The sequence below is a fragment of the Chiloscyllium plagiosum genome, unplaced genomic scaffold, assembly GCF_037043375.1.
Source record: "Chiloscyllium plagiosum isolate Xiang-an unplaced genomic scaffold, Cpla_swu_hap1 HiC_scaffold_28, whole genome shotgun sequence".
In the NCBI taxonomy this organism is placed as follows: Eukaryota; Metazoa; Chordata; class Chondrichthyes; order Orectolobiformes; family Hemiscylliidae; genus Chiloscyllium; species Chiloscyllium plagiosum.
In genome coordinates this window covers 8,267,631-8,294,149 of record NW_028270166.1, presented here as the reverse complement: position 1 = coordinate 8,294,149, position 26,519 = coordinate 8,267,631, and the positions used below count along the sequence as shown (strand labels likewise).

The window sequence follows — 26,519 nt, the reverse complement described above, 5'->3', positions numbered from 1 at the left end:
CTTTTTGTGGCCAGTCGGTGTTCATGTATCCTGGTGGCAAGTTTCCTGCTTGTTTGTCCGATGTATTTTTTTCCTCCACAGTTCTTGCAAGGTATTTTGTAAATGATGCTAGTTTTGCTGGTTGTATCTAAAAGATCCTTTATAGGAGACTACAAGCATCGAGGAATTTGGGGATAGTATAAGAAGGTGTGGAGTTTACATATAATCTGTGATCAGCCATGATCTAACTGAATGCAGAACAGGCTTACTGGATCATCCAACCTATTCCAGTTTGAATGACCTACATAAAATCTAACAAGTGGGAACTAGGTTAGGCCACTTTTGGAATACTGCATTCAATTCTGGTCTCGCTGCTGTAGGAAGGATGTTGTTAAACAGAGAAGGTTTACAGGATGTTGCAAGGGTTGGAGGGTTTGAGCTATGGGGGGGCTGAACAGGCTGGGGTTATTTTCCCCGGAGCGTCAGACGCTGAGGGGTGACCTTACAGAAGTTTATAAAATCATGAGGGGTATAGACAGGATGAATAGACAATGTTTTTTCCCTAGGGTGGGAGAGTCCAAAACTAGACAGCACAGGTTTAAGGAGAGAGGGGAAAGATTTAAAAGGGACAGAAGGAGAAACTTTTTCATGCAGAGGGTGGTGCGTGTATGGACCGAGCTACCAGAGGCCTGTACAATTACAACATTTAAAAGGCATCTGGGTGGGTACCTGAATAGAAAGGGCCAAATGCTGGGACTAGATTAATTTAAAATTTAACATGGGCACGTTATTTCCGTGCTGTACAACTTTGTGACTCAATAACTGGAACGTTTATCATTTAACAAACTAGCAAATAGGCTGTTCGAAAGAAACAAAAACAGAGAATTGTAGATGCTGGAGATCGAAGGAAAAAACAGAAACGGCTAGAGAAACTCAGCAAATCTGGCAGTATCTGTAGAGAGAAAGCAGAGTTAATATTTCGAGTCTGATGACTCTGCTGAAAGAATTGTCTCTTCCATGAGCCACAAATGATGTGTTTTCACACTTTCTTAATCACTGGTTATTTTTATTACTTTGGCCTGGAGTCTGGCACCTTGGTACACAGTTAACAACAGGTCACTGGAATGCTTTATGGACAAAGTAGATGTGTTTACACTAATTAGAGGGGGTACTGTGTTTGAGAAGGGGCATCCCCAGCTTACAAAGCATAAAGATTAGTGGCATTGCAGAATAACAACTTAGATAATGACACCCAGAGTGCAATAGGAAGGGATAGAGTGTACAAGCTTTTAAGAAAGCAGTAAATAGGGTCAAAGGGGAATATGGGGAGGCAGCAAAATTAATGGCTCTTAAGTGTGCACAGCATTCTAAAGAATATAAATGAATTAATGACACAAGTATCAAGTAATGGGTATGATCTTGCTGCTATTACAAAGACACAGTTTAAAGGAAATCAAATCGAGGATCTACCAATGCAGGGTTATTTCGAAACTACAAGCTGGAAGAGGTGGGGTAGCTTTGTTTAAATACAATCAGAAGAAATGATCTGTATTAGTAGATCCAAAATGAGCGGAACTAAAAAATAACAAGGGAAGAATTTATTGGTCAGCATAGACTACAGGCCCCATAATATTAGCTATTCTGTACGCTACAGAAGACAACAAGGGCATGTAAATAAGACATTACATTAGTTGTGAGTGATATTAATCTTCACGTATATTGAAGAAATCAAATCGGCAGAGGTAGCCATGAAGAGTCTATGTGGATCCAACTGGGAATCAGGCTATTTTGGATCTGATTGATTTAAAGATCTCAGATAAAAGATTCCCTAGGAAACAGTGCCCGTAATAAGGTAGAATTAAGCATTCAGTTTGAGAATGCGAAACGTAGTTTAGGAACAACTGTGTTAAACTTAGATAAGGCTAATTAGCTAGTGATAAACGAAGAGTAGGCTGGTGTGGATTGAGAATGCAGATTAGCAGAAAAGATGGTAAAGGAACAATGATAGAGTCTTTGTGCATGAATCACAAAAAGCTAGCTCCAAGTTCAGTAGGTAGATGGAAGGCAAATGGACTGTTGGCCTTCAGACAAAGGGAATGGAATATTAAAATACAGAGGTCTTGTTAAAACAATATAAGGCACTGGTTAGACCACACCTAGAATATTATGAACAGTGTTGAACACTTTATCTAAGGAAAGATATACCGACAAAGTAGGCAGTGCAGTGCATATTCACTAGGCTAACACCAGTTTTGGAAGGATTTTCTCAAGTGGAGAAGTTGAGTAGGTTGGGCTTGCACTAATTAATGTTTAGAAGTATGACAAAACTCCTTATTGAAACATATAAGATTTTTCCAGGGCTTAACAGGGTTGATGTGGAGAGGTTGCTTCCTCTGTGAGACAGTCTATAACCACAGGGCATAATCTCAGTATAAGTGGTCATCAATTTAAGGCAGAGATGAGGATGATTTGTTTTTCTCTCAGGGAATGTTTTCTGTCCTGCAGAGGGTTGTAGAGCCTGGGTCGTCAAGTATCTTCAAGGCTGAGACAGATTTTTAATCAGGAAGGGAATCAAGGCTAATGGGGACAAGGCAGGCAGGAAAGTGGAGTTGAGGATTATCAGATCAGACACAAACTTATTGAATGGTGGAGCTAACTCACTGAGCTAAATGGCGTATGCAGTGATATAATAATGACATCATGAGCATGTCCCTTAAAAGCAACAGAAACAGAAATTGCTGTTGAAACTCAGCAGGTCTGGCAGCATCCGAGGAGAGAACCCAGAGCGAACACTTCGGGTCTGGTGACTCTTCATCAGATCTGAGCTCACCTACAATTTTAGGTTTGTTTCAGATCTCTGGCATCTGCAGTTCTCAGTTTTATTCCTTTAAAGCTGTGAGATATCAAACAGCACACTAAACTCTGTAATCTTCCCAAGTTAATACACGTTGCAATTCTTATACAAAGTTGTTGCGACTGAGTTTCATCTATCCAAAGTCTATAATGTTAATAAAGGAAGATGAAAATGAGATGATTGTACTCAAATCTAAAGAGTAAGTCCCATCTGGAAGTTCAACAAACATCACTTTGCCAGTTTTAAAAAGTCTGCTTTATTTTACCTCTTGTATGTGTCGTCATCTTCAGTCCCCCAACCCCAGTAATTGTTGGAGAAACCATTTATTTTTAAGTACTGCTCTTTTGTGAATGCCACAACTCCTCCAAAATATCCTGTGTATGGCAACCTGGATCAAAACAGAGACACAGAAATGAGGTAAAGGTGCAAAGCTCAATCAGGCCACATTGCGTGCAAGTTTCTGCCTCCTGAAATAGTCTTGATAAATCAAGTTTTGAGAAAATATGGAGCTCAGGTTGAGGTTCTGGTTGTCGGTTTGCTCACTGAGCTGGAAGGTTCGTTTTCAGACACAGTCGTCCCAGATGAAGTGGTATGTACTTCATCTGTATGTAAGGATACAGGCAGAAAACTAGCCACCAGGATACATGAACATCAACTAGCCACAAAAAGACATGACCCACTCTCACTCATATCGTTACATACGGATAAGGAAGGACACCACTTCGACTGGGACAACACATCCATCTTAGGACAAGCCAAACAGAGACACGCACAAGAATTCCTAGAAGCATGACATTCTAACCAGAACTCTACAACAAACACATTGACTTGGATCCCATTTATCACCCTCTGAGAAAAAGAACAGGAAACGACTTCACCACAGGAAATTATGTCACCACAGGAAATGACATAACCAGCCCAAGGAAACTCAAACATATAAATAGAAAGTGGGTTACACCACCAGTGCTTCATTCGCAGGCTCACTGAAAATGTTACCTAGTAGGGTGATGAAATGTCTGAAAACGAACCTTCCAGCTCAGTGAGAAAACCTACATCCAGAAACTCAACCTGAGCTACAAATCTTCTCAAAACTTGCTAACACCTATGGGCACAATACGTTAAAACTGGCCCAAAAATGGGAAACCAATGCCATCCAACAGAGCGACACCCACAAACAGCTGCACTTCCTGTACAAATGCCTAAGGAAACAGGTGCTACCTAAATGTCTTAAATATAAACTTCTACTAACCAAAAGAATAGCAGAGCAAAACGGCTGCAGAATGCTAAAAGAAATGATTAACGATGACCACAACAGACTCTAAGTACAACTGCGAAACTTTGTATCAAAAATCTTTACTCACTAATGCAACAGACACAATACATCAAGCCATAGATATTAGACAGCGACAAACACAGAAAATGAAAAAAACTAGACAACCTTACACAAAATAACAATACCGAGAACACAGAAGCATGGATAAAAAAACCTATCTGACCGACCCTTAACAGACACTGAAAAAGCCGCCTTAGTAAGTGGATTAAATTACAACTTCCAGGATGTGGATAAGAAACATTTCTTAGCAGCATTAGAAACAACACTGAAAGACAACTAACTCACAGAAGAAACCCAACAAACCATCAGACAGACAGTCACACCAACATTAAACAGGAAAATGGAAGGAAACACACTCAATAGACAAGAAAAGAAAGCACTAAAAAGACTAAAAAAATAAAAATATTATCTTACCTGCAGACAAAGGACGCTTGACAGTCATCTTAAATCAAAGAGACTACATTGAAAAGCAAATGCACTACTTGCAGATACCAACACTTATCAACAAGTAGCGATAGACCCAACCCCACAACTAGAGAACCGAATCACAGCCCTACTCAAAAGGCATCAGAAATCGGGAGAAATAAATAAGACTGACTTGCAAAGAATGAAACCAGATGGATCCAACATACCATGCTTCTACAGATTACCCAAAATTGACAAACCTGAGACCCATAGCCTCACTACCTGGAACACCAACTTACAGACTGGCCAAGGAGCTACACCAAAGACTAAAACACTTAGTTGAAGACTCACACCACTCCATCTACTCCACCCAAAAATCCCTGAAGACCATCAAAGACACCAAGATAAAAGAGGTTGAAATAATGGTCTCCTTTGATGTAACAGCCCTGTTCACATCCATCAACATCAACCTGGCCAAGGAAACACTGACAACACTATTAGAAGACCCAAAGACACATATACCAAACACAACTAACTTCATCAGCAAGGACAGTATTGTCAAGCTCGTGGACCCATGCCTTACCACCCACTTCACCTTCAACAACCAAACCTACAGACAAACCAACGGAACACCCATGGGATCTCCGATATCAGGGTTCTTAGCAGAGGCAGTAATGCAGAGACTCGAACAAACAGCTCTGCCAACCATCCAACCTAAACTTTGTTATCACTAAATAAAACAAATTAGAGGAAACCTTTAAGACCATCAATAATACCCTTACTGGAATAAAATCCACTAAAGAGGAGGAAAACAACAACAAACTGCCATTCCTAGATGTCACAGTAGAGCAAACAGCCAATGGGGAACTTCAAACCAGCATCCATAGAAAAACAACACATACAGACCAAATATTGAACTACAGAAGCAATCATCCCAACATCCACAAACAAAGCTGCATTAGAACATTATTTCAATGAGCCACCACAGCACAGAGGAACAATGTGGAGCAGAGCAAAATCACCTATATCTTGTATTCAAAAAGAATGGGACCCAATGAACACAGTCCGCCGATTTCTGAGCAACAAACCCAAACAAGCAGACAAAACACGTCCAGAAACCCTTGCCACTCTCTCCTACATCAAAGACATCTCAGAAATGACTGCCAGACAGAGACATGCACAAGAATTCCTAGAAGCATGGCATTCCAACCGGAACTCTATCAACAAACACACTGACTTGGATCCTATTGATCACTCCTGAGAAAAAAAAACAGGAAATGACATTACCATAGGAAATAATGTCACCACAGGAAGTGACATCACCGACCCAAGGAAACCCAAACATAGAAATAGAAAGCAGGCTATACACCACCAGTGCTTCATTTGGAGCTCACTGAAGATGTTACCTAGTATGGGGACGAAATGTCTGAAAACGAACCATCCAGCTCAGCGAGCAACCTACATCCAGTCTTCATAAATAATCAGACCAAGAGTAGTGAATAATTTAATAACAATTTGGGAGGTCATGTTGCAGCTGTACAGGACATTGGTTAGGCCACTTTTGAAATACTATATTCATTTCTGGTCTCCTTGCTACTGGATGGATGTTGTGAAACATGAAAGTGTTCAGAAAAGAATTATAAGGATGTTACCAGGGTTGGAGGATTTGAGCTATAGGGAGAGGCTGAATAGGCTGGGGTTGTTTTCTCTGAAGTGTCGGAGGCTGTGGGGTGACCTTATAGAGGTTTATAAAATCATGAGGGGCATGGACAGGATAAATAGACAAAGTATTTTCCCTGGGTGGGGGAGTCCAGAGCGAGAGGGCATAGGTTTAGGGTGAGAGGGGAAAGATTTAAAAGGGACCAAAGGGGCAACTTTTTCACACAGAGGGTGGTACATATAAGGGAATGAGCTGCCATAGGAATTGGTGGAGACTGGTACAATTACAACATTTAAAAGGCATCTAGATGGGAACATGAATAGGAAGGGTTTAGAGGGATATGGGCCAAATGCTGGCAAATGGGACTAGATTAATTTAGGACATCTGGTCAGCATGGACGAGTTGGACCGAAGGGTCCGTTTCCATGCTGTATATCTATCAATCTAATTAATTATGTCACCAGAACCCAATTGAGCCGCCTCAGAAAAATGCATCAATAACTTCAAAGAAAGGTCCTCCATTTCCTTTATTCCAACATTTATTTGGGGCTGTACCATCAGCTGCTAGAAGCCTCGAGCTCTGGAATTCCCACAAGGTCTTTTATTTCTCTCTAAGGTGCTTCTTCAAATCTACCTCTTTGACCAAGTTTTTGGTCACTGGTCCCAATATCTTCTTAATTTGTCTTGGGGTCAAATTTTTTTTTTTAAATGATATCACTCGCTTTTGTGAAATGCCATGGGGATGTTTTAGAGCAGCAATGGTAGGATACAAACATGACCTTCGTGGAATGGCCTGGAAAAGGTACCCGGAGAGTTCGTTTAAATAACTCAAAGGAGAAATCCACTTTGAGGCACCCTTCTCTCTCTCCCTAATCTGCAGTCTGTTGTTTCCTCAATGTTAGGTAGCGATGGTCTTGTGATATTAATCGCAAGACTATTAACCCAGAGACCCAAGTTTTGTTTTGGGCTCCTGGTCGAATCCTGCTATGGCAGACGGTGGAATTTGAATTCAGTAATAATCTGGAATTATGAATCTGCCATGAAACCATTAGTGATTATAACAAAAAGCTCATCTGGTTCACTCACGCTGTTTAAGAGAGGAAATCTGCCATCCTTACCCCAGTCTGGCCTACATGTGACTCCAGACCCACAGCAATGTGGTTGACTTTTTAAACTGCTGTCTGAGCAATAACATTTGCCGATCAAGCAATGCCACATCCTGTGAATGGAAAAAGGAAAATCCCACACTCTGCCCACTGATTGGCAAATTTAGGGAAAATCAGTACCAGCTGATTTACAATTACAATTGTAATTACAATTACAATCACAATTACCCCCACCTGCATGTACCTATCACACTGTGTAGGATATGACCCCCACTTAGTCCCAGTCCCAGTCTCCAGGCACCAATGCATAACACATACAAAACCATGCTCGATGAGTGTCTGTCCCAAAGGCTACCAGAGCTGCTGAGGATTTCTAGCATTTCCTGTTTTTCATTTTAGACTGAACAAAGAGCTAGGAGATACCCATAGCCGAGACAGGGATACCCATTGAGAGAGAGAGAGAGGTATATACCCCAGAGAGAGAGATACCCAGAGAGAGAGAAAGAGAGACAGGGTTACCCATAGAGAGGGAAAGATATATATACCCATAGGGAGAGAGATATACCCATAGAGAGAGAGAAAGATACCCAGAGAGAGCGAGAGAGAGAGAGAGACAGGGCTACCCATAAAGCTAGAGAGAGCATGAGCGCGAGAGAGAGAGATATACCATGGAGATAGCGAGAGAGGGAGCGAGCAAGAGCGTGAGTGAGAACGAACTAGATATTTTTATTCAATCTTTCATGGGTTAAGGATATTGATGGCAAGACCAGTATCAACCCTTAGGTTAAGTGCCTTGTGATGATGTATCAAAGGGTCAACCACATTACTATGGGACTGGAGTCACATGTAGTCCAGACTGGGTAAGGATGGCAGATTTCCTTCCCTGAAGGACATTAGTAAACCAGATGGGCTTTTGCGAGCAAGAAAAGTTGGGGGGGGGGGGGGGAGAAAGGGAGTGACAGAAGGTTGGGGGGTGGGGGGGAAGATGATGGCGAGAGAGTAGCAGCACTGATCTCTGGTAGACAGCCAGTTAATTACATGAATTGGCATCATGGGACAAGGGTGGGAACTGGGAGCACCGTCAGGAAAATGAGTCAGATTTTCATACTGCCCCAGGATAATGCAAACCACATTGCAGCCAACAAGACAAATTTCGAAACACAATTTGACTGACTGCTGTGGGAAAGTGCAGCAGCTAAACAGTGCACAGCAAGATCCCACAGGCGCCAAGGTAAATGTTGCCTGAGGGATCAACGTCAAAGAGCTCTTCAATGAGTGAAACTGAGGCTTTGGCTCCACCCTCCCCTCCAACCGATCACAATTACCCCCACCTGCATGTACCTATCTCCTTCCCAACTACCTTCCTGCCAGCCCTACCTCCACCCTCCAATTTATCTCTCAGCCCCTTCCCCCCCTCCAGATTCCTGAAGAAGGGCTTATGCCCGAAATGTTGACTCTCCTTCTCCTCGGATGCTGCCTGACCTTCTATGCTTTTCCAGCGCCACACTTTTCGACTCACTATCTGTAGAGTGAGGAACAAAGTTAACATTTCGAGTCCAGTATAGCTCTTCTTCAGTTCTGAAGAACAAGCATGCCAGACTCAAGATGGTCACTCTGTTTCTCAGTCCACAGATGCTGCCAGACCTGTTAGCTTTCTCCATCATCTTCTGTATCTCTCTCAGATTTCCAACATCTGTAGTATTTTGCCAATATTTAGTTAGTTGAAACACTTCATTTTCAATGTTCAAGCCTTCCTTTTGCAAAAGCAATCAGGAGAGTCTAGGACCAGAAGGCATCATCTCACACAGTAAGGAGTCGTACATTTCAGACAGAGATGAGAAAGAATTTCTTCTCTTGGAGGGTAGTTAATCTGTGGAATCCTTTATTGCAGAGGACCATCAAAGCTGGTCATTAAGTATATTCAAGGCTGAGATTAACAGATTTGAAATCAGCAAGTGGAATTGAGGGTTATGGGTCAAAGGCAGGCAAATGGTGTTGAGGATCGTCAGGTCAACCATGATCTCATTGAATGGCAGAATCGATAGGCTGAATGGTCTGCTTCTGCTCCTATATCCGTATGGTTTCATAAATACCAGCCCTTGTTCGCACAGAATGATCTGTGAGGTTTGCTGATGCCCATCACTCACCCCTGCTTAGTTGGAATGGTTTTGCACCAACACCGCCCAGTATTGTCAACATTTAGTTTCTCCCATTCCTGTTAACCCCACCCCTCTTGTAAATCTACATCTCGTCTATTTTAATTGTGTAGTAACCAGTTCTCCCATTACTCCAATTACATCTCCTTTAATTACACACCAGGAATATTAGAAGTGCTGGAGCAATGCATGAAACAACAAATCTGACTGCAGTTAATACCCACTGAGAAATCACACCAACTACTTGAGAGTTCAAACAATATCACGCCAGGGAATGTTTAAAGAAAAGTGTCTCCACTCTGTCTGCTTTCTTTCCGTGCCACCCCCTTGACTCATCAACTCCTCAACAGGGCAACTAGCTTGAACAAGCGTCTATGAATGTGGGCAGACTATTCGACCACAGAATGCTTTATGGCTGAACCAATCCCTGCGCACTTAGATATCTGTACATGTGCCATCCTGAGTCAGTGCTCCCTACACAAACAAAACACAGACTTTTATTACAAAATCTTATAATCAGAGAGTCCCCACAGTGTGGAAACAGGCCTTTTGGCCCAACAAGTCCACACTGACCCTCTGAAGGGTATCCCACCCAGACACATTCCCCTAACCTATTACTACATTTCCCATGACTAGTGCAACTAACTAACACACTCTTGAACACTATGGGCAATTTTAGCATGGCCAATTCACCTAACCTGCACATCTTTGGACTGTGAGAGGAGACCGGAGCACCCAGAGGAAACCCATGCAGCCACGGGGAGAATGTGTCAACTCGACACAGTGTGTTACCTGAGGCTGGAAGTGAACCCAGATCCCTGGCGCTGTGAGGCAGCAGCACTAACCACTGAGCCACCGTGTAGACGAAGATAGCACAGACCAGGCATCTAAGCCTCTTGCTTGGTAAAACTCAGCCAGTGACTGCCCTTGGCCAAGAGACTCATTGGGGCAAACAAACAAGTCAACTGTATTGTTGGTGCAAGGATCCCAAACTCTGAGCAATGTGGGAGGGAGGGGCTGGAGGACTGAGGCTGGTGTTGTCTCTGAGTGATTTCAGTGAAAAATGCTGCTCAGGAAAAGGGGATGTGCATGTCAGTGGAATAAAAGAAATAAGGAATGCAACTGAACGAGTAAGAGAGAGAAAACAAGGGAGCGACAGAAAGGAAGGAGAAAGAGGAAAAAGGAAAGTAGAAAGAAATAGAAAAAGAGGGAGATTGAAACATGAAAAGCAACAGAAAGAAAAAAAGAACTACGGAATGCGTGAGGGATAAAGAAAGGGAAAAGGAGAGAAAGATAAAGGAGACAGCAGGAGAGTGATCAAGAGAGAATGAGAGAGAGAAAGACAAAGTCAGAAAGAGAAAAGGAAAGAGGGAGGGGAACAAAAGGAAACAACAGAGAGAAAGAAGAGAAATAAAATGAGAGGGGAAAGAGAGAAGGAGAAAGGGAAAGAGAGAAGGAGAAAGGGAAAGAGAGAAGGAGAAAGGGAAAGAGAGAAGGAGAAAGGGAAAGAGAGAAGGAGAAAGGGAAAGACTGCAAAAGAAAAGAGGGAGACAAAAGAAAGGAGAGAGATGAAAAGAGAGGGAGAGGATATGAGGAGAGTCTAGGAGATAAAGTGAAACAAAATCAATCAAGAGAGAAAAGGAGAGAAAGGGGAAATGAAAAGAGAGAAAACAGGTAGCTCTTCAGATGAGCAGCTACAGCTCAGGTACCTACTTGTATCCGAATTTGTCCATGGCACAGGCCAGGTGTCGTGGATTCTGAGAGCAGCGATAGAGATTCCGGTCATTCTCGGGTACAATATCGACATCACTGAATATGAAACAGTCGTAATTGTTCTCTTTCGACGCTTCCACAAATCCGACGTTGAGAAGCTTTGCTCGGTTGAAGGTGTTTTCACCGGCCTGGTGGGAAGGGACCAACAGATTAACAACAAGTCCTGAAGCTCAGAAACACGCATGCAAACATTCCAATGTGACCCAGTCTGACCTTTCACCTGACATCAAAGATCCCACGATGGTACTTCAAAGCAGAGCAGAATGCATGCTGGCCAATGTATCCCTCAAACAGTGTCACTAAAACAGATGACCGCATTGCTGTTTATGGGATCTTGCTGCGCACCAACCGACTGCTATATTTTGTATATTGGATACCTTGCCTCAAGAATATCTCGCTGGCTATAACATGCATTCAGAGGAGGACTCTCCACTGATTGGAGTCATTTGTGGTTGCTGAAGGCCAATCCACTCTGACCTATCTTGATCATGAACCTGGCTTCAGGACGCCTAAGGGTGAATTTCAAAGTCCAAACTTCAGCTGCTTCATCATCAATGACCTTTCTTCCATCATAATGTCAAAAGTGGGAATGTTCATTGACAGATACTGAGGCAGCTTGTGTCCATAGGTAGCAAGACCTGGACAATATCCAAGCTTGGGCTGTCAAACAGTAAATCACAGTCATGCTGATCAAATGCCTGGCAATTACCAACTCCAACGACAGAAACTCTAACTAACTTCTCTTGCATTGTATGGCATTACCATCAATGTTCTGGAGGTTACCATTGAGCAGAAACTGAACTGGGTGAACCACATTACACAGTGGCTGGAGCAGCAGGTCAGAGGTCAGGAATTTCCTGGTGAGTAACTCACCTTCCGGTTCCCCAGAGCCTGTCTACAATCTGCAAGGCACAGGTCAGGAGTGTGATGGAAAAGAATATTGCAATGTATAACATTCACCCATGATCCGCAAGATCCAAGCCATATTACACCTACTCTTAGATACAGAGGGCCCTGGATGTCTCGGTACATGAATCACAAATTAATTAGTACACAGGAATAACAAGTGATTAGGAAGCCAAAAGGAATGTCGTCAGTTAATTAAAGGGAATTGAAGGTAAAAGTAGGGAGGTTTAGTTTGGAAATGGTTGTACAAGACACTGTTGAGAGTATGCACCATGAAGCCTCCTGTTATTGCGTCTCTCCTGTCATCCACCCTCTTGAACACCTTCCCTTGTGTTTTTCTCATCGATCACATTCAACCATCAAGGAGGACAAGGGCAGCAGATACACGGGAACAGCAATTTCTGCAAGTTCCCCTCCAAGCCACTCACCCTCCTTTGGAAATATATCGCCATTCCTTCAGTGTCGCTTCGTCAGAATCCTCGAACTCCCTCCAAGAGACCACTTTAAAAGCCTGTTCTGCCATTAAATAAAATTGTGACTGATCTTTGTGGGCTAGGAAAAAGTGAAGACTGCAGATGCTGGAAATCAGAGTCGAGAGTGTGGGGCTGGAAAAGCACAGCAGGTCAGGCAGCATCTGAGGAGCAGGAGAATCGACATTTCGGGATTCCTGATGAAGGGCTTATGCCCAAAATGTCGACTGTCCTGCTCTTTGGATGTTGCCTGACCTGCTGTGCTTTTCCTGACTCTGATTTTTGTTGGCCTCAACTCCATATTCCCATCTATCCCTGCAATAACCTTTGACTCCCTTGTCAATCAAGGATGTATCTAACTCAGCCTTAAAGACATTTAATGATCCTGCCTCCAATACTCTCTTAGGCAGAGAGTTCCAAAAACCTGTGGCCCATTATGGGTCCACCTACAGCACATGGTCTGCAGAGATGCACAGTTGACAGTCAGAATCTTTTTCCCAGAGTTGAAATGTCCAAAAACTAGGGGGCATACATTTAAGGTGAGAAGGGAAAGTTCAAAAGAGATGTGAGGGTCAAGTTTTTTTACAAAGAGAGAGGTAGGAGTGTGGAACTTGCTGCCAGAAGTGGTGGTGAAGGCAGATATTTTAGGGGCATTTAAGGGACTTTGAGACAAGTACATGAATGTGCAAGGAATGGAGGGATATGGACCAAGGGCAGGCAGAAGGGATTAGTTTAGTTTGACGTCATGTTCTGTTCTATGTTCTAACTATACTGACATGAACTTAGAAGTGTCTTCCCCTTTCTGTGGGGTGGAGGCTGGAGCTAAAGACTTACACAGGACACTGTTTGAATTGGAGAGGAAAAAGGAAATGACATCATTTTTGCTTCAATTGCAAGAAGTATCTCTTAACCAAAAATCGTGGCAATGACACGGAAAGCAATACTAGGAAATGAGGCAACACGAACGGGTGGAGAACCAAGGTATCCGCTGCCGAGCTGATTTACTGACTGGGCCCACCATGTATGGCTTGGATTTGAGTGATCGCATTGGAAAATCAGACCTAGTTTTGTTGAACGAATCATTAAACAGATATTGCTGATCTCTACTGAGCAACATTTTGCTGTCTGAATCCAGCCACTGGATTAAATGTAAACATTGACCTATTTCCTAATAGTCCCATTCTACAACGAGCTCCCCCAACCCATCAGCTATATCAGACAAACATAATGCCCTCCTCAGTGCTGTGTTTGCTGACAGAGGTGTGTATGTATGAGAGATTGTGAGAGTGAGTGTAGGGGTGTGAGGGTTAGACTGTGAGGGTGTAAGGGTGAGAGTGTGAAAATGAGAGTGTGGGGGTGTGAGGGTGAGAGTGCGGAGGTGTAAGGATGAGAGTGTGAGAATGAGAGTGAGAGGGTGTGTGTGTTAGGGTGTGAGGGTGTGAGTATTAGGGTGTGGGGATGTCAAAGTGAGAATGTGGGTATGAGAGAGTGAGTGTGAAGGTGAGAGTGAGGGGGTGTGAGGGTGAGAGTGTGCGGGTGAGAGGGTGAGAGTGTGGGTGTGTGAGAGTGTGTGTGAGAAGGTGAGAGTGAGGGGGTGTGAGGGTGAGGGTGAGAGGGTGAGAGTGTGGGTGTGTGAGAGAGTGAGTGTGGGGGTGTGAGAGTGAGAATGTTTGGGTGTGAGAGTGTGGGGGTGTGAGGGTGAGAGTGTGGGGGTGTGAGGGTGAGAGTGTGGGGGTGTGAGGGTGAGAGTGTGGGGGTGTGAGGGTGAGAGTGTGGGGGTGTGAGGGTGAGAGTGTGGGGGTGTGAGGGTGAGAGTGTGGGGGTGTGAGGGTGAGAGTGTGGGGGTGTGAGGGTGAGAGTGTGGGGGTGTGAGGGTGAGAGTGTGGGGGTGTGAGGATGAGAGTGTGGGGGTGTGAGGATGAGAGTGTGGGGGTGTGAGGGTGAGAGTGTGGGGGTGTGAGGGTGAGAGTGTGGGGGTGTGAGGGTGAGAGTGTGGGGGTGTGAGGGTGAGAGTGTGGGGGTGTGAGGGTGAGAGTGTGGGGGTGTGAGGGTGAGAGTGTGGGGGTGTGAGGGTGAGAGTGTGGGGGTGTGAGGGTGAGAGTGTGGGGGTGAGAGAGAGAGTGGGGGTGTGAGGGTGAGAGTGTGGGGGTGTGAGGGTGAGAGTGTGGGGGTGTGAGGGTGAGAGTGTGGGGGTGTGAGGGTGAGAGTGTGGGGGTGAGAGAGAGAGAGTGTGGGGGTGTGAAGATGAGAGTGTGGGTGTGTGAGAGAGTGCGTGGGGGTGTGAGGGTGAGAGTGTGGGGGTGTGAGAGAGAGAGTGTGGGGGTGTGAGAGAGAGAGTGTGGGTGTGTGAAAGAGAGAGTGTGGGGGTGTGAGAGTGAGAATGTTTGGGTGAGAGAGTGTGGGGGTGTGAGAGTGAGAGTGTGGGGGTGTGAGGGTGAGAGTGAAGGGGTATGAGGGTGGGGAGTTCAAGACTCAGGGTTGTAACTTTAAGCTATGAGGAGAAAGATTTAAAAGGGACCTGAGCTGCAACTTTTGCACACAGCGAATGGTTCATGTGTGGAATGAACTGCCAGAGGAAGTGGTAGATGCAGACACAATTACATTTAAAAGACATTTGGACAGGAACGTGAATAGGCAAGGTTTAGAGGGATATGGGCCAAACACAGGCAAATGGAACTAAGTTTAGTTTGGGAAACTTGGTCAGCATGGACAAGTTGGACCGAAGGGTCTGTTTCTGTGTTGTATGTTTGAATAAAGTCACCTTGGACTTTGACTAAACATCAAAAGATCGAGGTTGGATCTACATCCAATACAGTTTTAAGCAGCACATCCCAGATCATGACAAATCCCCATGTAAAGTAATACTTCGTGCCCCTGGTTCTTGAATCTGCGTAATGTCTGACTACTGACCCATCCACCACTGGAGACAGCGTTTATTCCAGTGGAACCTTCCAAAATGTTGAACACCTCTGTCAAATCCCCCCTCTCACCTTGGAGGACAGAGATTTGGTAACGGAGGTATGAGGTACCCTATCACCTACCTGCTCAATAACGTAAATCCCATACTCGCCCTGCTGCCGACGCAGGATCGGGTGAAGGTAGTACAGCCAGTGCCGGAGATGGTGCTCCCTGTTTCGGAACGGGATAATAATGGCGATGCGTTGCAGGGGAATGCAGTCTGGTGGCTTATAGTGGCCTCCAAACTCCACGTAGGTGTTTAATTCAACCAGCTGTTCCATTGACTGCTCCTCATCGAACACAATCCTCAGGGGCCCAACTGTTAACCAGTAAAAATACAAAAGCAGAGGAATTTGTTAATCGCATTGGTACCTCTTGGGAAATGCCAGAAGGTTTTGGAAAAGAATACACTGGTCATACTGAGCCCCATTCTGAAGTGTGGAATACAGTAGGAGCGAAGGCCATCTGGATCCTTGAGCCTGGTAAAAACAATGACTGCGGATGCTGGAAACCAGATTCTGGATCAGTGGTGCTGGAAGAGCGCAGCAATTCAGGCAGCATCCGAGGACAGGCAAAATCGACGTTTCGGGCAAAAGCCCTTCATCAGGAATAAAGGCAGAGAGCCTGAAGCGTGGAGAGATAAGCTAGAGGAGGGTGGGGGTGGGGAGAGAGTAGCATAGAGTACAATAGGTGAGTGGGGGAGGAGATGAAGGTGATAGGTCAGGGAGGAGAGGGTGGAGTGGATAGGTGGAAAAGGAGCTGGGCAGGTCGGACAAGTCCGGACAAGTCAGGGGATCGAGTTGCTGGAGGTTAGAAACTAGGATGAGGTGGGGGAAGGGGAAATGAGGAAACTGTTGAAGTCCACATTGATGCCCTGGGGTTGAAGTGTTCCGAGGCGGAAGATGAGGCGTTCTTCTTCCATGCGTCTGGTGGTGAGGGAGCGGCGGTGAAGGAGGCCCAGCACCTTCATGTCCTCGGCAGAGTGGGAGGGGGAGTTGAAATGTTGGGCCACAGGGCGGTTTGGTTGATTGGTGCGGGTGTCTCGGAGATGTTCCCTAAAGCGCTCTGCTAGGAGGCGCCCAGTCTCCCCAATGTAGAGGAGACCGCATCGGGAGCAACGGATACAATAAATGATATTAGTGGATGTGCAGGTAAAACTTTGATGGATGTGGAAGGCTCCTTTAGGGCCTTGGATGGAGGTGAGGGAGGAGGTGTGGGCACAGGTTTTACAGTTCCTGCGGTGGCAGGGGAAAGTGCCAGGATGGGAGGGTGGGTCGGAGGGGGGCGTGGACCTGACCAGGTAGTCACAGAGGGAACGGTGTTTGTGGAAGGCGGAGAGGGGTGGGAAGGGAAATATATCCCTGGCGGTGGGGTCTGTTTGGAGGTGGCGGAAATGTCGGAGGATGATTTGGTTTATGCGAAGGTTGGGAGGGTGGAAGGTGAGCACCAGGGGCGTTCTGTCCTTGTTGCGGTTGGAGGGGTTGGGTCTGAGGGCGGAAGTGCGGGATGTGGACGAGATGCATTGGAGGGCATCTTTAACCACGTGGGAAGGGAAATTGCGGTCTCTAAAGAAGGAGGCCATCTGGTGTGTTCTATGGTGGAACTGGTCCTCCTGGGAGCAGATACGGTGGAGGCGGAGAAATTGGGAATACGGGATGGCATTTTTGCAAGAGATAGGGTGGGAAGAGGTGTAATCCAGGAGTCGGTGGGTTTGTAGAAAATGTCAGTGTCAAGTCGGTCGTCACTGATGGAGATGGAGAGGTCCAGGAAGGGGAGGGAGGTGTCAGAGATGGTCCAGGTAAATTTAAGGTCAGGGTGGAATGTGTTGGTAAAGTTGATGAATTGCTCAACCTCCTCGTGGGAGCACGAGGTGGCGCCAATGCAGTCATCAATGTAGCGGAGGAAGAGGTGGGGAGTGGTGCCGGTGTAATTACGGAAGATCAACTGTTCTACGTAGCCAACAAGGGAAAGGCATAGCTGGGGCCCATATGTGTGCCCATGGCTACCCCTTTGGTCTGGAGGAAGTGGGAGGATTCAAAGGAGAAATTGTTAAGGGTGAGGATCAGTTTGGCCAAACGAATGAGAGTGTCGGTGGAAGGGTACTGTTGGGGACGTCTGGAGAGGAAAAAACGGAGGGCTTGGAGGCCCTGGTCATGGCGGATGGAGGTGTAGAGAGATTGGATATCCATGGTGAAGATGAGGCGTTGGGGGCCGGGGAAACGGAAGTCTTGGAGGAGGTGGAGGGCGTGGGTGGTGTCTCGAACGTATGTGGGGAGTTCCTGGACTAGTAGGGATAGGACAGTGTCGAGGTAGGTAGAGATGAGTTCAGTGGGGCAGGAGCATGCTGAGCCAATGGGTCGGCCAGTGTGGTCAGGCTTGTGGATCTTGGGAAGGAGGTAGAACCGGGCAGTGCGGGGTTCCCGGACTATGAGGTTGGAAGCTGTGGATGGGAGATCTCCTGAGGTGATGAGGTTCTGTATGGTCTGGGAGATGATGGTGGGGTCATGGTCAAGGGGGCAGTAGGAAGAGGTGTCCTCGAGTTGGCGTTTGGCTTCAGCGGTGTAGAGGTCAGTGCGCCAGACTACCACTGCGCCCCCTTTATCCGCTGGCTTGATGGTGAGGTCGGGATTGGAGCAGAGGGATTGGAGGGCTGCGCGTTGTGAGGGTGAGAGGTTGGAGTGGGGGTCAACAGGTTGAGGCGGTTAATGTCCCGGCGGCAGTTGGAAATAAAGAGGTCGAGGGCAGATATTAGGCCAGCGCGGGGTGTCCAGGTGGATGCAGTGCGTTGGAGGTGGGCGAAGGGGTCCTTGGAAGGTGGGCGGGAATCCTGATTGTGAAAGTAAGCTCGGAGGAGGAGGCGACGGAGGAATTGTTCGATGTCACGACGTGTATTAAATTCATTGATGCGTGGACGGAGGGATACGAAGGTGAGTCCTTTGCTGAGGACTGATCGTTCGTCCTCAGTGAGGGGGAGATCTGGAGAGATGGTGAAAACTCGGCAGGGCTGGGAGCTGGGAGCTGGTGTGGATCCTGGCACTTTCCCCTGCCACCGCAGGAACTGTAAAACCTGTGCCCACACCTCCTCCCTCACCTCCATCCAAGGCCCTAAAGGAGCCTTCCACATCCATCAAAGTTTTACCTGCACATCCACTAATATCATTTATTGCATCCGTTGCTCCCGATGCGGTCTCCTCTACATAGGGGAGACTGGGCGCCTCCTAGCAGAGCGCTTTAGGGAACATCTCCGAGACACCCGCACCAATCAACCAAACCGCCCTGTGGCCCAACATTTCAACTCCCCCTCCCACTCTGCCGAGGATATGGAGGTCCTGGGCCTCCTTCACCGCCGCTCCCTCACCACCAGACGCATGGAAGAAGAACGCCTCATCTTCCGCCTCGGAACACTTCAACCCCAGGGCATCAATGTGGACTTCAACAGTTTCCTCATTTCCCCTTCCCCCACCTCATCCTAGTTTCTAACCTTCAGCTCAACACTGTCCCCTTGTCTTGTCCGGACTTGTCCGACCTGCCCAGCTCCTTTTCCACCTATCCACTCCACCCTCTCCTCCCTGACCTTCATCTCCTCCCCCACTCACCTATTGTACTCTATGCTACTCTCTCCCCACCCCCACCCTCCTCTAGCTTATCTCTCCACGCTTCAGGCTCACTGCCTTTATTCCTGATGAAGGGCTTTTGCCCGAAACGTCGATTTTGCCTGTCCTCGGATGCTGCCTGAATTGCTGTGCTCTTCCAGCACCACTAATCCAGGATCCTTGAGCCTGGTCCAGTATTCAAAAAGCTCATTGTCAATCTGGTCGTGGTCTCAAACTTCACTTTCCTGTCTGACTCACCCCCACCCCCAATAGTCCTCGACTCTCATAAAGGGCAACTGGGAATGGGCACAGAATATCAGCAATGCGCTTATGTAAGGTATGATTTGTCTGGACAGCACGCAAAACAATACTTTTCACTGTATCTCAGTACATGTGACAATAATAAATCCCAAGACAGACAAGATAAAATAAAGCTACTGCAATCCTTTATGAGAGCTAAAAAAAAAAATGACTGGAAAAAACTTGAAGATAACGCAAGAGGTATGGTAGCATTTATGTTTTCTTCTGTGGGATGTGGGTATCGCTGGCAATTTCTAACTGCCCTCAAACTCAGTAGGTCATTGGATTGTTTCACAGAGCAGTTAAGAGTTAAGCCCATTGCTGTGGGTCTGGAGTCACATGTAGGCCAGACCAGGTAAGGGTGGCAGATTTCCTTCCATGAAGGATATTAGTGAACCAGATGGGGTTTTACTCAATGCTAGTTGACAATGATTCCCATCAGAGTATTACAGCACAGAAACAAACCCTTTCAGTCCAATCGGTCCATTGCAATCATAATCCCAAAACAAACTGGTCCCACCTGCCTGCTCCTGGCCTATATCTCTCCAAACCTTTCCTATTCATGTTCTCATCCAAATGTCTTTCAAACATTGTAACTGTACCCACATCCACCACTTCCTCAGGAAGTTCATTCCACTCGCAAACCACTCTGTGTAAAAAAAATTGCCTCATGTCTTCTTAAAATCTATCTCCTTTCACCTTAAACATGTGTCCCTTAGTCTTGAAATTTCCCACCTCAGGGAAAAGACAACTACCACTAACTCTATCTGTACATCTCATTATTTTATAAACTCCTATCAGGTCACCTCTCAACCTCCTACGCTCCAGAGAAAGATTTACTGAGACTAGATTTACAGTTTCCATTTCTTAATCAAACTTAAACTCCAGCAGCTTCCAGTTTCTGTCAACTCATGTCACCAGAGAATTGATCTGGCTCTCTGATAGATTAGTTCATTGATATGTCCACGTTTTAAAAGAATGACTAGGAGGATGTGGGTGTCACTTGATGGGTCAGCATTTATTGCCCCTCCCTGGCTATCCATGAGAAGGTGAGGGGGAGCGGATTCTTGCCATGGGTTATTGGGATACCCATAATGCTGTTAGGGATTTTGACCCAGCGATACTGAAGGAATGGTGATATACCTCCAAGTCAGGATAGTGAGTAGCTTGGAGGGGAACTTGCAGGGGGTGGTGTTCCCATGTATCTGCTGCCCTAATCCTTCCAGATGGTAGTATTTGTGGGTCTGAAAGGTGCTGTATAAGGTCAATAGCCCTCAACTGTGCCACCATGATCGTGGGTTATGTCATCAGGTTAGCAGACCAGAGGCTGGACTAAGATCTGAAGCTTGTGATTTCAAATAAACCTTTTGGACTGTAAGTGGGGGTCGTGTGATCTTTGACTTTGTCCACCCCAGTCCAACTGCAGCACCTCCACACAATGATCTGAAGACAAGGGGTCAAGCCCTACCTCAGCAGCTGGGGAATTTGATTCAATAAAATCCAAAATATTAAGTTAGTATCTACCCAACTATATAATCCACTGAAGTTCAAACATTATTACAGACCCGCAGCAATGTGGGAGGGCACTAAACTGCCCCCTGAAATGGTTCAGTAATTTGAGGTATAGCCATTAAAGTTGCAAGCAATGATGAGTAAACAAATCGTCTGGTTAAGAGGAAATAAGGAAAGAATCTGCATTTGCATAGTGCCCTAAGCAACCTCAGGCCATCCCAAAGAGCTCTTCTGTCAATAAAGTACATCTAAACTGTTGTAGATGCAGCAACCAATTTGTGCACAGTAAGTCCTCAGAAATAGAGTCAGAGAGTCATGCAGCACAGAAACAGACTCTTTGGTCCACCAAAGGGCTTTTGCCCGAAACGTCGATTTTGCCTGTCCTCGGATGCTGCCTGAATTGCTGTGCTCTTCCAGCACCACGGATCCAGAATCTGGTTTCCAGCATCTGCAGTCATTGTTTTTACCTCGTTGATTTTAACCCTACTGCGAATCCTCTTGCAAGGATGCCTGCCTTGAAGAAGTTTTCCTCCTCTCTCTACAAGAATCTCAGGGAGTCTCTCTCTCACTGCAACTCCCAGGTCATTTCCTCAGCCCTGAAGCTCTTCAACCATGTCCTGAAACAAACTCGCTCCTCATTTCCCCTTCCCCCACCTCATCCTAGCTTCTAAAATCCTGCAACTCGATCCCCTGACCTGTCCGGACTTGTCCGACCTGCCCAGCTCCTTTTCCACCTATCCACTCCACCCTCTCCTCCCTGACCTATCACCTTCATCTCCTTCCCCACTGACCTATTGTACTCTATGCCACTCTCTCCCCACCCCCACCCTCCTCTAGCTTATCTCTCCATGCTTCAGGCTCTCTGCCTTTATTCCTGATGAAGGGCTTTTGCCCGAAATGTCGATTTTGCCTGTCCTCGGATGCTGCCTGAATTGCTGTGCTCTTCCAGCACCACTGATCCAGAATCCGGTTTCCAGCATCTGCAGTCATTGTTTTTACCTCTTTGGTCCACCAGTCCATGCCGACCATAACCCCAAACTAAACAGGTCCCCACCTGACTGCACTTGGCCCATATCCCCCCGAACATTTCCTATTCATACACTTATCCAAATGTCTTTTGTAACTAATGTTGTGACTGCCCTCACACCCACCACATCCTCTGGCAGTTCATTCCAGACTCTGTGCAAAATGGTTGCCCTTATGTCCTTTTTAAATCTCTCTCCTCTCACCTTAAACTTACGCCCCCTAGTTTGGATATCCTCCTCCCTTGGGAAAAGACTCGTCATTCTCCTTATCCATGCCCCTCATGATTTTATAAACCACAACAAGGTCACTTCTCAATCTCCTACGCTCCAGTGAAAAAAGTCAGAGTCTTTCCAGTCTATTTTTATAACTCAAACCTTCCATTCCCGTCAACATCTTGATAAATCTTTTCTGAACCCTCTCCACATTAACAATATCCTTCCTATAACAGAGTGACCAGAACTGCACACAGTACTCCAGAACAAGCCTCACCAACATCCTGCACAACCTCAGCATGACGTCCCAACTCCTGAATGACTCTGGTTCATTTGAAAGGCTCCTTCCACATTAGCCATTACCCTTCGGGACAGGAGGTACTCCAGTTATGAGGAACAGCTGGAGAGGCTGGGACTAGTTTTGTTGGAGAGGACAAGGTTAAAGGGAGATTTGATTGGAATTTTCAAAATCTTCAGCAGTTCACACAGAGTGGATAGGGAGAGACTGTTTCTGTTCAGAAACTGATCGAGTGTGAGCGCACACGATTTTGAAGGGTTCTGCAAAGGAAACAAATCAGACATGTGGTTGAACGTTTCCACACAGCGAGCGGTTATGATCTGGAATGCATTGCCTGGAATGTGACGCGTTTGAGATATTCAAGAGGGTATGAGATGGTTATTTAAATAGAAAGGTTTTAGGGCAAGTGCAGGACATCAGCATAAAGTTAAACTGCTCAGACAGCAGGTATGATGGGCTGAATGGCCTCCTGCACTGTTACAGTTCTGTGATTCTGTAAACATAATTGTGTCTCTTTCAACTCACTATTAAAGAAGGAGTTTGTGATGCAGAATCTCCGGGCCAGAACATCTGGATTCAAGTCCCACCTGGCCTGGATGAACTGATTTAAAATAATCTTTTTGAAGGATGACAGACCTGACTGTTTACAAACCAAAGTTCCTTTCATCACCTCAGGACACCCAATTATAGCATGCTGTGTATGTTATAAATAGAAAGTAAAATGTTAGAACAACATTTTACATATGCTATTACCTAAACTAGCATAATTACCAAACACTAATTTGTGGTAAATTAAATAGTATGGAAGTGTACTCACTTTCTTAATGTTGAAAATACACTTGTGTATTCCATAGAGCAAGATCCCAGTTAATCTGATTTTAATGCCGCTCACTTAGAGATAAACACTAGGCCAGGAATTCTGTGGCTCTCAGAATAATGTCATGTTTTTAGTTTTGTCTTTTGCATTTATGCAGAGGGAGATAGGTCCTCGGGTTTAAAACAATGTCTAAAGGAGAACAATGTTCTGCAGTGTCAGTCTGGAGTTTGGTGTGGAAGGATTTGAACCCCAGTCTTTGTATTCAGAGACAGGCGAGATGTCTGAGGAGCCACAATGAAGACTGACAAAACCAGAAAGGGCTGGAGTCAGCTTTTGGCTCTGTGGTAATATTCCTGAGTCAGAGGGTGGAGAGATTGGCTCTGTGGTAATATTCCTGAGTCAGAGGGTGGACATATTGAACTCCTTCTCCTTGACGAATAGTGACAGCTGCTCTGGCTTAGAATTCCAGAGCAAACCCTGGTGGGATACTGTCATTCGGTGAATCCAACCAGCCCCCTCACTGAGAGGGCTGGAAAAATCCTGTCACTGTGCAGAACTGAGCCAGTATTACTGGAGAGCTATAAATATGATTATGAGCGTAGGTGGACTATCCAGTCTGTGTTAATCAACGACAATTTGCATTTATATAGTGCCTTTAACATAGTAACATATCCCAAGGTGCTTCACAGCAGCATTATTGATCAAAATGTCTAATGTGAATGCCCCCATTGAGTAGGATAGCACGTGCACACTCACATGCACGTATGTGCTGAAACACACACGTGTGTGCATACACATATCTACATGCAGGAGCGCGCACCCACACACATACACGTGCAGGAATGTGCTCACGCACACACATACACATGCAGGAATGAACACACACACATACACGTGCAGGCATGCACGCAAACACACACACACACTTGCAGGAACATGCATGTGCAGGCGTGCGCACACACACACACACACACACGAACACAACATGGAACAGAACTAAGGGCTTTGTAAAAACACATTTACAGGAGCAATGTCCAGGTCAGCATTTATTGCCCATTGTGAGTTGAACACATCACTACGTCTGGAGATCCATATAAGCCAAACATATGAGGTCATGAAGAGTGTAGATAAGGTGAATGACAAAGGTCTTTTCCACAGGGTGGGGAAGTTCAAAACTCCGGAGCATATTTTTAAGGTGAGAGGAGAAAGATTTATAAAGAACATAAGGGGCAACTTGTGTTTTTTACAGAGTGGTTCGTGTGTGGCATGAACTTCTAGAGGGAGTGGTGCATGTAGGTACAATTACAATGTTTAAAAGATATTTGGATAAATTCATGAATAGGAAAGGTTTGGAGGGAAATGGGCCAAATGAAGGTAAGTGGGACTAGTTTAGCTTGGAAAAAATGGTCAGCATGGACTGGTTGGACTGAAGGGTCTGTTTCCATGTTGAATATTCCTACGTTTACCTGCAAGCGAAGAGGTTAATATAATGCCAGCTTTTACATGTGAGAATTAATGGCTTCTCTGCTAAAATAAACCCTCCCATGAATCCAAGAAGGGCCCGTTTCCATGCTGTATGACTCTATGACTTGGGTAAGGACAGCAGATTTTCTTCCCTGAGGACAATAGTGACCCAGACAGAGTATTCTGACAATCAGCAATGGTCTATGATTTCCTTTATTTCCAAACTTTTACTGAATTCAAATTCCACGATCTGCAGTGTTGGGATTCAAATCCAGGTCCCCAGAACATTACCTGGGTCTCTGGATTAATGGTCTAGGAATAACATCACTAGGCCATGGTCTCCACTTGCCTGTCACAGAGATGACATTGGAAGAGCCCAGGGCAGCAAGGGGGATCCTTTGGGAAACTGATTACAATTAACTAAAAGTGGGGCAGTCTGCACATGTACTGACATCACAGTGCAGGTAATGGAGTGCAGTCACTTATGTTGCTGGCCCCATCAACGTGTGTACATCAAGGAAACACATTTATCCTGTTTGAAAGGATTTTGATGATTGGGTGGCAAGTGGACTCTGATTGGTAGAGCATTGCTACTAAAGAAATGCCTCTACCAATCAAATTCCATTTGCCAACCAATCATTATTATCCTCACTGTGTATAACGTTGCTTTCTGCTTGAACTGGTATTTCTTGCAAATTGTCCTAAAGAGCGCAAGATGAAAATATGTCTGTTTCCAGCAATACTGAAATTGTAAAACTGTGCTTTTTGCCAGACTGAGAGGTAATGGAGTTTAACAAACAGAGGGGTGATGGTGAAACAGGACTTGGAGAGAATTAGGACAAACGCAGGAGAGATCAGTCCGGCCTCATGGTGAGTGGGAGATGAGAGGCAGGCTGGGGGGAGTTGGGGGGGGGGGGGGGGGGGGCGGCGGCGGTGTCCAGCATTAGAGTGTTCAAGACCAGCGATTAGGGAAGAAACACAAATGGGAGTTTCAGCAGCAGACGAGTTGAGGCAGGGGTGGGAGTAAAGCAGTCTCAGTGAACAAACAGGTAAGAGGTTGGAAGTTCATCTTGACTTCAATATGACATGCGAGCAGCTAAGATCCACCTTTGAGGAGGATGGGACTGTCACCCAGGGAGTGAGGTTTGTGATAGTCTGTGGATAGTGACTTTAGTCCCGATAATGAACTAGAGGAATTCTCAACATCTAGTGACAGTGTACAGTTCTGGTCTCCCTGCTATCGGAAGGATGTTATTAATTTGGAGAGAAAAGATTTACAGGGATTTTGCTGTGGCTGGACGGTCTGAGTTACAAGGATAGGCTGGGACTTTTTTTCACTGGAGCTTAGGAAGTTGAGGGGTAATCTTTCTCCAAGTTCATAAAATCATGAGGTGCCTAGATAAGGTAAATTGTAAATATCTTTTTCCTTCAGGTTAGGGAGTTCAAAACTAAGGGGCATAATTGTGAGAGGAGAGAAGGAGTTAAAAGGGACCTGAGAGGCAACTTTTTCCACACAGAGTGTAGTTGATATGTGGAATGACCTGCCAGAGGAAATGACATAGGCAGGTACAGTTACAACATTTAAGAGTCATTCAGTCAGTACTTGAATAGGCAAGGTTTAGAGGGATATGGTCCAAATGTAGTCAAATAGGACTAGTTTAGTTTGGGAAACTTGGTCAGCATGGAAGATTTGGATCG

The 26,519-nt window shown here is 45.6% G+C and overlaps 1 protein-coding gene across 1 annotated transcript in view; it reads right to left on the bottom strand.

Annotated features, from left to right (window-relative positions):
* LOC122565438 (beta-1,4-galactosyltransferase 2-like) overlaps nucleotides 1–26,519 on the bottom strand; it is a 78,368-nt gene that overhangs the window by 8,893 nt on the left and 42,956 nt on the right. Inside the window, exons 3-5 of the mRNA XM_087975970.1 lie at nucleotides 15,683–15,918; nucleotides 11,206–11,393; nucleotides 3,099–3,221 (exon numbers count right to left, since the gene is read on the bottom strand). Of these exons, the coding sequence (XP_087832096.1) occupies nucleotides 3,099–3,221; nucleotides 11,206–11,393; nucleotides 15,683–15,918 (547 nt within the window). The remainder of the gene's footprint in view (nucleotides 1–3,098; nucleotides 3,222–11,205; nucleotides 11,394–15,682; nucleotides 15,919–26,519) is intronic.